Below are 14001 nucleotides of genomic sequence, written 5' to 3'. Positions count from 1 at the left end.
AAGTGTTCATCGCTCATCATCCGTTCATCCTAAGATCAAGCCCCAACGGCCCCTTTGGATCAAGAACCTCAACAAATCCACACATCCAATCAACCTTCAAGATTAAGCCCAGAAGCCCTTGAAGATCCGCTCATCCATCAACCTTCAAGATCAAGCCCCAACGGCCCTTGAAGAACTTCCACCAACTCAAGATCAAGCCCCGACGGCCCTTGAAGAACTTCCACCAACTCAAGATCAAGCCCCGACGGCGCTTGAAGAAAGTGTTCATCGCTCATCATCCGTTCATCCTAAGATCAAGCCCCAACGGCCCCTTTGGATCAAGAACCTCAACAAATCCACACATCCAATCAACCTTCAAGATTAAGCCCAGAAGCCCTTGAAGATCCGCTCATGCATCAACCTTCAAGATCAAGCCCCAACGGCCCTTGAAGAACTTCCACCAACTCAAGATCAAGCCCCGACGGCCCCTTGAAGAAAGTGTTCATCGTTCATCATCCGTCCTCCTTCAAGATTAAGCCCAAAAGCCCTTGAAGAACTTCCGTCCTCCTTCAAGATCAAGCCCCAACGGCCCTTGAAGAACTTCCACCAACTCAAGATCAAGCCCCGACGGCCCCTTGAAGAAAGTGTTCATCGTTCATCATCCGTCATTCTTCAAGATCAGGCCCAACGCCCCTTGAAGATCCATTCATCAACTGTTCATCCTTAGATCAAGCCCCGACGGCCCTTTGGATCAACAATTCATCCACAAACCTACACCCTACGAAGATAGAATCAGAGGACCAAATTACAAAGAGATTGTAACCCCAAAATCATTAATACAAAATATATATTTTGTACACGTATTCTTGTCGCTTGTTTCAGGAATTATTCGTGTTTACAAAGAAATTTAAGATTATTAAGGAATTTAAAAATGACGGAAATTGAAATGACGATATTTTATTTTCTAGAATTTGTAAATTTTCTTGTTTGGTTAACCTAAAAGAACAATGGAATTGAAAACGGAATTTGTTATTTTTAAACCATCAATCATAGAAATTGAGAAATGACACATATTTACATGGAATTTGAACTTGGGATTTGGAGGTCCCAAATTCCAAGTTTTTTTTCCACGCGAAAATTCTAAATTTTTATATTTATGAATCTAAACAAAAGAATTGGTGCCTGTCAATTTATAAATTCTGACTTTTACCAAAATTCTATGTTCATTTCCCTCATCCAAACATAGTGTTAGATTTTGGCTTACTTCTCTTTGTCCAGGTATAAGATGGAAGGATTATAATCGTATTTTTTTTTTTTTGTTTAACAATTAAAAAAGTAAAAATACTTTTGACCACTTTCGGTGAAGGGCTTAAGTGTGTTTTTGGCTATAAAAGCGTTTTATTTTATTTTATTTTAAATAAAACACTTGGATGTTTAACAAGATTTTCAACATTTTTTTTTTATTAAATGGGGTGATAGTGTTCACTGATCATCCCCATAATCTTATTAAGATAAAAATAGAAGCACAAATGAGGAGGACATAATGTCAAATCTTATTGATGAAAATTACATAGCAAGTAACACGATAAGGGAACAGTTGTAAACATTGGTGGATTAATGAATGCCTGCAGAGTAATGTGAACTTGGAAAAAGAATGATGATTGTATTTGTGTGATACTTTCAAAAAGTATGTGTTGTGCTTTTCAAGATGTAATTATTATGTTTGTTTGGAGTTGCTCTATAAATAGAGCGCTCTATGTGCTATCAAAACACACTGTGAAAAGAAAAGATCAATAACATCAGTATCTCTCTCCCTCTTTTATCTGTCATCCTCTTGTGTTATAGTTACACTATGATATTTTACACTTGCTTTGCTCCTGTCACTAGTAAAGATTATCTCTCTAACTTTTGCATGTTTATAACAGGAACAAAATTTTCAACATACTTATTATAAAACCACTTCTAGCCAATGTGCTTCTTATAGAAACAATTTAAAAAATGGAAATTGAGTTGGCCAACCTAAGTATCGGTACATCTATATTATTTATGCATTTGATTAATATATTTTCACCACATTTACAACTTAATACCTTGATTTAGAATTTCGTATCCTTTTCAATTATCCTTCTTGGAGAACCCAAAACTGGAAGAGGATCCTCTGGACCATTTTGTGGGAATCCTAGGGATTCTCACATTTTAGCTGTTCATCGTATATCATGGAATTAATTTTTGTCATGTACTATTTGTATTTAATTTTAAATTAAAAAAATCAAATGATTTATAATCGCATGATATACGATGAATGACTAAGATGTAAGGATCCCTAAGATCCTCACAATTTGAATTTGAATGGAATCCAATTCCCCCAGAACTTCATGGAAATTGACTGTTGGAGTGTCAAACTCATGATCTAGTCAGCATGGAGTGGGACCATTTGATTTATGTTAATTTTGTGTTTCTTGAAATTTATTTGCTTATTATTTCTTTATACAAGCCATATTGAATATCCTGTAGGAAAGGATCCTCTTCAGGTCCACTAGGATTCTCACATTCTAACCGTTTATCGTATATTATACGGTCAGTTTTAGTTAGGTACTATTTGTGTTTAATTTTAAATAAGAAAAACCAAATAATTACTGACCACACGATACACGATGAATGACTAAGTTGTGAGGATTCTAAGATGTGAAGATCCCCAGAATTTGAATCCGGATGGGATCCAAATACTACCCTACGAACAGTAAGGGACAAATATACTTATTTGTTAATCTGCAAATTACAAACAGGTCCACTTACAGATTTATATTAAATATATACATGATCTGACCGAGTTTATCTTAAAAAAATAAATTAGAGGACAAGCAGCCTTTTATTTCATTTTAGTCACTGCTCAACTCTCCAACTTTCTTTTCTGTCAATCTCATTTTTCTGTGTTGCACTATAGTATACTTTTCAAATAGTTTCACAGTGCAATTCAAGAGAAATGCTAAAACTAAATTAACTAATCGTCCATACATGCGGAAGTAACTTGATCAACTGGTCTTCAACTCTCTTTTCTGTCGTTTTTTCTATGTTGGATTATGATATACTTTTTAAATATTTTCATGGTATAATTCAAAAGAAATGTTAAAATCAGTCGTCCACACATGCGTAAGTAACTGAGTCAACCGGTTAATTATTCAATCCCAATGTGCCGCATGTGTTCGAGAATAAACCCCCAAGCTAGAATTAGTACTGAAAATTTTATTATATGTGACCAAGGAAATGCCAATAAAGCAACACAGCTAAAAATCCATGTACTTTTCACAAATACATGAACTACAAGAGCATCTTCAAAGGAGATGTTAAATATAGTATGTCAAAATTTTATTTGATGGCTAATGTGGCAAATTGAATACAAATGCTAAATTTTCTTTTTTTCGAATGGATGTATCAAATATTTATTTTATTATTTTATTAGGCTTAGAGTTACATTAACTATTAGAAAATAATCAAAATTAGTCTTAGTTTTTATTCTATTGGTTGTTAATGAGATCCATGTGTGAACACGAAAGTTCCTTGAAACAAGAAACAGGAATAACATGTACAAAATAATATTTTTTGTGTTTGATGATTTTGGGGTTACGATCTCTCTCAAATTTGGTCCTCTGATTTTATCTTCGTAGGGTGTAGGTTTGTGGATGAGTTGTTGATCCAAAGGGCCGTCGGGGCTTGATCTAAGGATGAACAGTTGATGAACGGATGAACACTTTCTTCAAGGGCCGTCGGGGCTTGATCTTGAATAATGGTTGTGTGGATTTCTTCAAGGGCTTTTGGGTTTGATCTTGAAGGTTGATGGATGAGCGGATCTTCAAGGGCCGTTGGGGCTTAATCTTGAAGAACGATTGGATGTGTGGATTTGTTGAGGTTGTTGATCTAAAGGGCCGTTGGGGCTTGAGCTTAGGATGAACGGATGAACACTTTCTTAAAGGGCCGTCAGGGCTTGATCTTGAAAGATGATTTAACGAAGAACGAAGAGAGCTTTCTTGATCCTTCGAAATTCTTGGGAATTTGGATGGTTGGAAGCTTTGGAGTTTCAAAGCTTCAAGGATTTGGGGAATTCCTCTTCTAATTTTGGAGTAGAGAAATGTATTTGTGAATTCCTTGATGCTTGATACCTTGATGGAGAAACCTATTTATAGGCTTTGAGAATGAATCACCACCACAAAAATATTTTTTTCCTTTCCAAGCACCATTACCTAATTTTCCCACTTAATGCAATATTGAAATTGAAGTGGTGTAACTTATGGCCTAATTTCCCACTTAATACCATTTTAAACTTGAAGTGGTGTAACTTATGGCCTAATTTCCCACTTAATACTTATGGCCTAATTTCCCACTTAACACCATTTTAAACTTGAAATGTGTATGCTTTGTCATTGCCCAAATGAGAAAAACTTGCTTTGATCCGTAATGGATTGAAGTGTGCTTGCCTTGTCATTGCCCAACATGAGAAGAAAAACTTGTTTTGATCCTCAATGGATTGAAATGTACTTGCCTTGTCATTGCCCAAATGAGAAAAACTTGCTTTGATCCGTAATGGATTGAAGTGTGCTTGCCTTGTCATTGCCCAACATGAGAAGAAAAACTTGTTTTGATCCTCAATGGATTGAAATGTGCTTGCCTTGTCATTGCCCAAAAATGAGAAGAAAAACTTGTTTAATCCTTCAAGGGTATTTCTTCCTATTTTGTTGAGTCACACGCCATGTGTACAATTTGTACAACATGTGGCGTATGCCATGTATGCCTTGACACGTCAAAACTTTAATGCATTGGTGAACATTTGTTTCACTGAAATTTCGATGTCTACACCATGCATTAAAAATTAAATTAAATATATTTGACTCATACTTTGTTTACCGTAAAAAAGGACAGCTAGAAAACATGAAGTCAAATAATTCAAATGCCACATTATATATGACATATCCCTTTGGAGATGGTCTAACATGTCACCAAGAAACAAATTAATTCATATTATTCGTTCAGCTGTCCGACCAAAATAACGAAAAAAGGAAACCAGTTCAGCTGCCGGGAACATAACATTGCCTGCATCGTCTGCGAATATGCCTGAACGAAAGAAAGTGTTTCATCAACCGGTAAGTTTTTCACCCATAGACTAACAAAAACATGTCACGAAGAACCCTCTTGTATTAGTAAATGCACTTACTCAGCGTATAAATTGCTTATTTGTTCAGCTGATGAGAACATAACCTGCAGCACTTTCCGAGAGTCTACCTGCAGCAGTTGGGTTGGTTCTAGGAACAGTTTTTCGAACCTGCACATGTGACTCTGCGTCTTGTTGAAACATAGTAATGAGCTCTTGAAGCTCGAGTTTTCTAACTTCGACATCTTCTTCAACAATAGGTTTCTTTAAGCCAAGGTAAACCAATCCAATTCCAATCAGCACAACCCCTAACAAGACCAAAATGGCCGAAAACAGAGCAAATGCATATGGTGATCCTTCCTTTCCCGGTATTCCATCCACATTGATCCCAAAAAGGCCAGTGATGATAGAAAGAAGAAGGCCACAACCACCGAAAACTCCCAAGTTATGTGTCACTGTGAGGCTTCTGTCCTAAAATTTATAGTGGTGGCAAAAAAAATTTAAAGCTGAATTGTAATACATTTCTGGCAAGGTACATTTCTTATACAATTCTTATACAAAGCAAAACATCAATGTTGCAATATTCATTAGTCGTTCACAAATGTATGCTACAATTTCTCGTAGCTCAAATTATATTTCCACTCTATGCATACTGAAATTCATTTTTTGTTGGGATAAAATATTTGAGATAAGGAGTCACTTGTGACGTTGTAAGGGATCAATGGCAAATATAATGACAATTTTAAGCATTTGAGTATGTATGTAAACCTGCAACCATGCCCGAACAGTGCTCTGCATCACATCTTGAATAGTAAATAAGCGACTGCGAACAGCGTCTTGCTCTTGAATCATTTCCCTTGTACTCTTTCTTACTCCTTCCAGCAATCCCTTTGTGGCGTCCCCTCTCAAGTGGTGAAGAAGCAAGAACATGATCTCCTCTCTTGCATGGAGTGACCACTTCACCCTAATAACCTTCAGGGTGAACATCAAGAAACCAAGTTCAGGTGAAACATTAGTGTATTTTTTGCACGATTCAAACTTATACGAAAGTCTTTAGTTGTTCATCTGAAATTAAATTAACGGCACTTGATTCAAAGGAAGAAAACCAGATGTATGAAACAGAATATAACAGTGATTTTGAAGTTTAATCCCGACTTGATCCCTGTCGTTCACACATTGTACTCCATATCTCAGCGCTCACACATATTTCACAGTTTATTTTTGTTTCTCACTTGTTCTGAATTTGTAGTTAAACATCATTTCTTCTGTTTATTGTTCTTAGAACTCCATGCGAATACAAATCTATAGCAAACTAATGCCAATTAACCAATTGATTTAGATTATTCTACATACTAAAGACAAACTTGTGAATTGAAATTTCTTCTCGTAGTATACAAGACAAAATTTTCTGCAAGTATAATAAAAAGTATCGTACCTGGGTTGATAACCATCGGATTTCTTGGTTCAATATTATACTGAATAGATACATATCTTCGTGAGTTCTCCTATCATAATCGAACATTTCATGTTATATTTATCATACACTTAATCAGTAGACCTATTCCAAATCTTAATCTTTTGTATATAATATGATGAAACGGGTGGATTGAAGCACCTGTTCATAAACTTCAGCTCAACTTCATCTGCAGCCCCAAATATGAATTTGCGATATAATCTGAAAAATCATCCAAAGTACGAAAAAGTAACAAAGAAACAAGTCATTACACGACCAAATCTCGCATAGTTTAGTGAGTGCAATTTTATGCTTAACACTGCCTGATGAAAAAATCTGTCACCTATCATCCCAACGTCCAAGTCGACAAGCTAAATGTGCTATGACTTCGTGAATATTCCGTGGCATGCTAATGCCCTTAGCAGCAAGCAGTTCCTTCACCAAGCATGGGATTAAGTCATCATGAGGAATAGATTTCAGTTGATTACGCACGAAAATGGAATCAAATTTGATGATGTAAAAGCAATGTGATATTCATAAGCAAGTCTTTCATTGAACAAGAACAAACCTGGACTTCTGATATTCCTAGGACATTAACATTTTGTGCAGAACCTTTAACATGCAATGCTGTTACGAGAAAATTCTGTGACTGCCATGATCGTAAGACAACGGGAATGTCATCTTCATCAACAAGTGGATCACCTGCTGACTGGCCTAGGAGCTCAAATAATAGGCCACAAGCAACCCTTACAGGAACCTGGCATTATAATCGAAAACTACATGCATTAAATTTAACACTAATAAGTTAGATTAGTCATTCTGCATAGTAAGTTTGTAAAGCAATCAACGGAAGGATAGTCTCAAAGATAAAAGAGAATTTTACCTCATACAGGAGGTGCTTCATTTGCTCGCTTATCAGCTTACTTTCATCTCGCAAAGCAATACTGACAGCCGGGTGTAACCATTGAGCAGTACTCAGCCACCAATTGATGTATGGATGCCCGGCATCTACATGACACCACTATGTAGGACCTACTGGCCGTTCCCAGTAAGGAGCTGCGACATATGCTACAGTAACATCATCGTCATCCTCTGTGAAGCCGTTTGGCTCCTCCCAGCAAGCATCAACTTGCACTGTCTGGACCAGTTCCGATATCCTATCCCAGCCAATCGGCACCCAACAATTTCTTGGAACACCTTCTTTGGCACAGAAACGGCCTGAATGAGAGTCCTGGCTGTGGTTATTGCATTCTACATTATTCTGACCAACTCGGGAATTTGCGAGGGGAGGTGAAGAAACTGGCTTCTTCGAAACTTGCTTCTTCGCCACATCCTTGACAACTAGTGGCGATGAGAGGGCCTTCTTATGCCCTCGAACAAATTCAAACGCATAAATGATTCCATTAGTCCAAAGATCATTAACCGGATTGTCATCTATACCATTACAGTAGGCTTTCTGATTCTCTTGTTTCTTCGTTTCGTTGCGCCCCGGAGCTGTCATTGCTTCTGTGTCAAATAATCTGAGCAAAAACATTGAAATTCATGTTCCTAAGCTCCTTACGGAGGAAATCAAAGCAACCAGAACATAATTTTCATTACAAGAAAAAGGTAACATCATGTATCCATGTTTCGGCTAGATCACATGTTAACAACCAAGAATAACTGCTAATTTTCCTTCTGAACCACATATTCATATTTCATAGCAAACGAAGAGAAAAAAAAGACGCCGAAGAGTACACGGCAGTTTGAAATTTCGAACTCAGTTGTTGCGAAAAGAAGAAAGATATTATATTGGAATCGAGAGTTAAAATCTGTGGAAAATATGGAAGAGAATGCTTTTTCTCATTATGTTTCTCTACAAGATTACAAGAATTTATATACACGATACAAGTGTGTAGGTAGGACAAGCTAGGACGGCTGTAGGACGGCTTGACGGCTGTAGGACGGCTAGTGTGTAGGTAGGACAAGGTAGGACGGCTGTAGGACGGCTAGGACGGCTGTAGGACGGCTAGTGTGTAGGTAGGACAAGGTAGGACAGCTGTAGGACGGCTTGACGGCTGTAGGACGGCTTATTCTTCCAATACTCCCCCTCAAGCTAGATCAAGGAGGTTAATTGATCCAAGCTTGGAGAGCAGACTTTGAAACTGAGGAGAAGCAAGAGACTTCGTGAAAATATCAGCAAGTTGATCTTGGCTTCGAGTGAATGTGGTTTGAATTACCTTGGACTGGACTTGTTCCCGAACGTAGTGACAGTCAACTTCAATGTGTTTGGTGCGTTCATGGAACACCGGATTGGAGGCAATATGCATAGCTGCTTGATTGTCACAGACAAGAGACATAGGTGTGTTGATTGAGAACCCCAAGTCCGAGAGAAGGCCCTTGAGCCAAATGAGTTCACATGCAGTGGAAGCCATGGCTCTATACTCAGCTTCGGCACTTGAGCGAGCAATTACATTTTGTTTTTTGCTCTTCCATGTCACGAGGTTTCCTCCAACCAACGTGCAGTAGCCAGTAGTGGATTTTCTATCAATAGCATTCCCTGCCCAGTCAGCATCGGTGTAGGCAATGATTTGAGTATGACCATTGTTTTTCATGACGATTCCCCGACCAATGGAGCCTTTGAGGTATCTGAGAATTCTTTTAACAACATTTAAATGAGCTTCAGTAGGTGCATGCATGAATTGGCTTACAAGACTGACGGCGTAAGTTATATCCGGTCTGGTGATGGTGAGATATATAAGCTTACCCACCAATCGTTGATAGTAACTGATATCACTGAGAGGTTCTCCTGTCAAGTCCAACTTCAATTTGCTATCAAGAGGAGTACGAGTTGGTTTGCAATCCATCATCTTCACTTCTTGAAGTAAGTCAATCACATATTTCCTTTGACTAAAAAAAAGTCCCTTGGGGGAAGTGGCCAGTTCAATCCCAAGGAAGTATTTTAAAACTCCTAAGTTTTTAATGGCAAATTGTTGATGAAGAGAATGTTTAAGAGTGTGAATCTCATCAATGTTATCACCTGTAATGATGATATCATCAACATAGATTAGTACAACTAATTTGCCAACTGATCCTATTCGAACAAACAGGGAGGAATCAGCATGACTTCTCTTGAACCCAAAATTTTCAAGTACCGAGCTCAGTTTGGCATACCAGGCACGAGGAGATTGTTTCAAGCCATAGATTGACTTATGAAGCTTGCAAGCCATACCTGAATTCTGTGCTTGTGGATGACCCGGGGGTAGTTGCATGTAGACTTCCTCTTCGAGGTCTCCATGTAAAAAAGCATTTTTTACATCCATTTGGTACAATGGCCATTCATGGTTCACTGCAACAGATAACAAAACCCTTATTGTGCTCATCTTAGCCACGGGAGCAAATGTCTCCTTATAGTCCACTCCAAAAATTTGAGTAAAACCGCGAGCCACCAATCTTGCCTTGTGTCGTTCAATTGAGCCATCAAAATTAAACTTGATTTTATAGACCCACCGACTGCCTACCACCTTCTTGCCTTTGGGAAGTTGAACTACACTCCAGGTTTTATTTTCATTCAAGGCCTTGAGTTCTTCTTCCATGGCTAGCCTCCACACACCTTGATGATTGGCTTCTTGAAAGTTCCTTGGTTCACTTTCATAGGACAGTTTACTGAGGAAAGCTGCATGAGAGTAAGAGACTTTGGAGTAATTTACAAACTTGTGAATAGGGTACCTTGCATGGTAAGTTTTATAGTCTTGCAGCCTTGATGGTGGATGTCAATCTCGAGTCGGATTCCTGCGGGGTTGAGCTCGGATCACAATAGGTTCAGCTCCACTTTCTTGTATAGATGTTGTGTTATGGTCATGGGGAACTACTTGTGCTTCTGAGGCTTCAGTGTCATCTCCAATAAGCAGGTTGTCATTAAGGGTTGCATGAGAGTCCCGGTTGTGAGGTAGTGAATAGACACAGTCACTTGGTTCGACTGGATTTGGCAATGGGAAGAGATCTAGGAAGTGCTCCCCCTGACGATTTTGATCTGATGATTTGTTGAAATATGGTTGGTTTTCATCAAACCGTACATCTCTTGAGACAAACATCTTCCTGGAGCACGGATTGTAGCATTTGTACCCTTTTTGAGTGGAGGAGTATCCCATGAAAACACACTTGACAGCTTTGGGATCAAGCTTGTCTCGGTGATGGGATTGAATATGAACATAACAGTTACATCCAAAGATTCTCAGATGGGAAAGATTAATTTTTTTTGTTTTGCATAACCTCAGATGGTGATTTTGTATCCAGAACACGACTAGGCAGTCTGTTGATAAGGTAGGTGGCTGCAAGAACTCCTTGAGACCAAAACCTCTTAGGCACATTCATTTGCAACATTAGCGCCCTGGTTTTTTCAAGTAGGTCCCTATTCTTCCTTTCGGCAATTCCATTTTGCTGAGGAGTACCTACACAACTTGTTTGATGTATAATTCCATGGGTGCTCAAATAGTTAGTCATATTTTTGGATGTATATTCAGTGCCATTATCAGACCTTAGTATGTGGATTTGGGACGAAAAATGGTTCATGACAAGATTATGAAAGTCCTTGAAAGCATCTATAACTTTACTTTTGAATTTTAGGAGGTACAACCAAGTGGCTCTTGAGAAATCATCAACAAAGATAACGTAGTACCTATAACCATCAAAAGACTCTAGAGGTGCAGGTCCCCAAACATCGGAGTGCACCATCTCAAAAAACTTGCTAGTCCTAGACATGGAAGAATTGAATGGGAGTCTAGTAGATTTTGACAAATGACAAATTTCACATACAAGGGAGGATTTGCATAAACTAGGGAACAACGTAGACAACACAGATTCTGAGGGATGTGCTAGGCGTTGATGCCACAACCGATGTTCTAGGTTTGAGCTGACTTGGAACCCCTTTGGAACATTGAGGTCCTCTGAAAAATAGTACAGCCCATTTAGGTAGTGACCTTCACCAATCAGCTTCTTGGTGGCTAGATCCTGAAAAACAACATTGTGGGGGGAAAAATTGCACGACAGTTTAGAGAGTTTGTAATCCTTCCTACGGACAATAATTGAAAAGGAAAAGATGGAACATATAACGCTGTGGACTCAATAGTTTCTGAGATCAGTTTAACTTTCCCTCTACCTAGAACTGGCACACCTCTACCATTTGCTACAGAAACTAGTGATGGTTTAGTGTAGCTTTCAAAATCGTATAGCTTTGAATATTGATTTGTCATGTGATCTGTGGCACCTGAGTCTATAATCCAAAAATCATGAGAGTGACTAACATTCAGAGTAGTTGAAAGAGCACACATGATACCTGAAATGTCTCCTTGAGGTACATGACCAGATTCAGCTAAGAACCCTGCAAACTGTCCAAGAAGAGCAGTTTGACTTTCCCCAATCGACGTTTCACCTGTGCTTCCTTTTCTGGTTTGAAGGTAGGTTGAGAACTCATTCAACAAGTCAGCCGGATTGGCTGTAAAGTTCATCGACCCACCGATGGATGTAGCAGCAGCAGGATGGTACTTGTTTGTATGTGGTCTAGCGTGTAAGCCCTTATGATCTCTTAAAGGCTTGTTCTCAAACCTTGGCTTCAACTCAGGGTGCAATATCCAGCATCGATCTATTAGATGTCCAACATTATTACAATGTAGACACTTCAGATCTAGCCTTTTTCCCTTGTATACTTTATCTCCAAATGACTTGTGATTTGTCACAAAAGCTCTAGCCTCAGACACACTAGGTTTTACGTCAACATTCATGACCTTTCTGCGAACTTCTTCTCGCTGGATAGTAGTGCAAACACTTGCAAATGATGGAACTTCGGGATTCATTAGAATATGGCTTCTAAGATCTTCATATTCAGAACCCAAACTTGCAAGCAAATGAAAGATTTTGTCTTCCTCGGACCTTTTAAACAGTACAGCAGCATCGATAGTGTGTGGTCGATACATATCTAGTTTGTTTCACATGTTTTTCATGCAACCGAGATGATGAACAAAGGATTTATCACCTTGTTGAAGACTTGCGAGATTCCTCTTAAGCTGGAACACTCGAGCAGCATTGTTTTGATTTCCATACATGTCCTTGACTGCCTTCCAAAGAGCACTAGAGGATTCTGAAAAACTGAAAATTTCAGACAGCTTAGGATCCATGGAGTTGAGGAGCCACGACATGACCAGCTGGTCTTTGCACAGCCATGCTTCATACTCTGGCGATGCGACGTCAGGTGCTTCAATACTTCCATTGACGAATCCAAGTTTGGACCTTCCTCCAAGGGCAAGAGATATTGATCTGGACCATGGAAGATAGTTAAACTCATTTAACAACACAGAACACAAACGTTGGTTTGGGTTGACTTCAGCTTCTGGAAAACTAGGGCGAGGAGCTGTGAAGCTTTCAGCTTCTGAGCCAAAAAGATTATCTTCTGCCATTATGGAAACGAATGTGCAGAAGAAGAGAAGGGACAACAATGGAGTCAGGCCGGTTAAGGTTCCGGCTCTGATACCATGTGGAAAATATGGAAGAGAATGCTTTTTCTCATTATGTTTCTCTACAAGATTACAAGAATTTATATACATGATACAAGTGTGTAGGTAGGACAAGCTAGGACGGCTGTAGGACGGCTTGACGACTATAGGACGGCTAGTGTGTAGGTAGGACAAGGTAGGACGGCTGTAGGACGGCTAGTGTGTAAGTAGGACAAAGTAGGACGGCTGTAGGACGGCTTATTCTTCCAATAAATCTTACTGCATGGATTACAATCTTATTCGTACACGGTGAGAGACAAGTGTGATGAAATTTCGCAGCAGCGAGTGAGAGCGGGGTGTTGAAACTTGAAAGAGTTCAAGAGAAGCGGCAGAAATATTGAGGAGGGAGTGAGGGAGGCACGGCATATATATTGGCATGGCATGGGAAGCGGTTGACATGGGCACGTGGACGCATCTGCAGTGAAGTTGCATGATAGTATTCAACTCTGCGTCCTCTTGGCTTGCCGCACACCATGCAATTACACCAACCACCACCACCTTGCAAACTCTGCCAATTGCAATTGGTGTTTTGTTCTTTTATTTTGCATTTTCGCTGAGAACTTTACAAATTTTAAAATTTAGTCATTTAACGGGTTGATACTTATTACATTATTTATCAACTATCTAAATTTAAAAAAATTTCTCATTTAACAGTGATAAATATAATGATGAACATCATCATTGTTCGAGTACTGTGAGTAGAAATATTTATTTTACCTCTTGTAAACTAAGTTTATTGCCTGGATTAAAACGAAGGGACCGTCACAACAAAACCCTTACAGCCAAGAAGTTTAGCATCTCCCCTTGCTGTCACCAACTTACCACTTCTTCTAAATAAGTCCACCCAGAAAAGAAAAAACCGGGGTGGCGTATATAAAAGCCAAACGTGTGAGAGAGAG

At 38.9% G+C, this 14001-nt stretch overlaps 1 protein-coding gene across 1 annotated transcript; it reads right to left on the bottom strand.

Moving 5' to 3' along the window:
- Positions 1-5209: 5209 nt before the first annotated feature.
- LOC103966791 (zinc transport protein ZntB) lies at positions 5210-8076 on the bottom strand. Its single transcript, XM_009380010.2, is given in 7 exon segments — positions 5210-5593; positions 5891-6094; positions 6558-6627; positions 6738-6797; positions 6919-7010; positions 7144-7332; positions 7459-8076. Coding segments are annotated over 7 exon segments (1617 nt in total).
- Between the last annotated feature and the right edge of the window lie 5925 nt (positions 8077-14001).

Source organism: the organism of the source record quoted next, unplaced genomic scaffold (genome assembly GCF_019419815.1).
Source record: "Pyrus x bretschneideri cultivar Hongxiangsu unplaced genomic scaffold, Pyrus_bretschneideri_v1 Contig37, whole genome shotgun sequence".
Lineage (NCBI taxonomy): Eukaryota > Viridiplantae > Streptophyta > Magnoliopsida > Rosales > Rosaceae > Pyrus > Pyrus x bretschneideri.
Note: the sequence above shows the minus strand (reverse complement) of the source record. Positions and strands in the feature narration are given on the sequence as shown.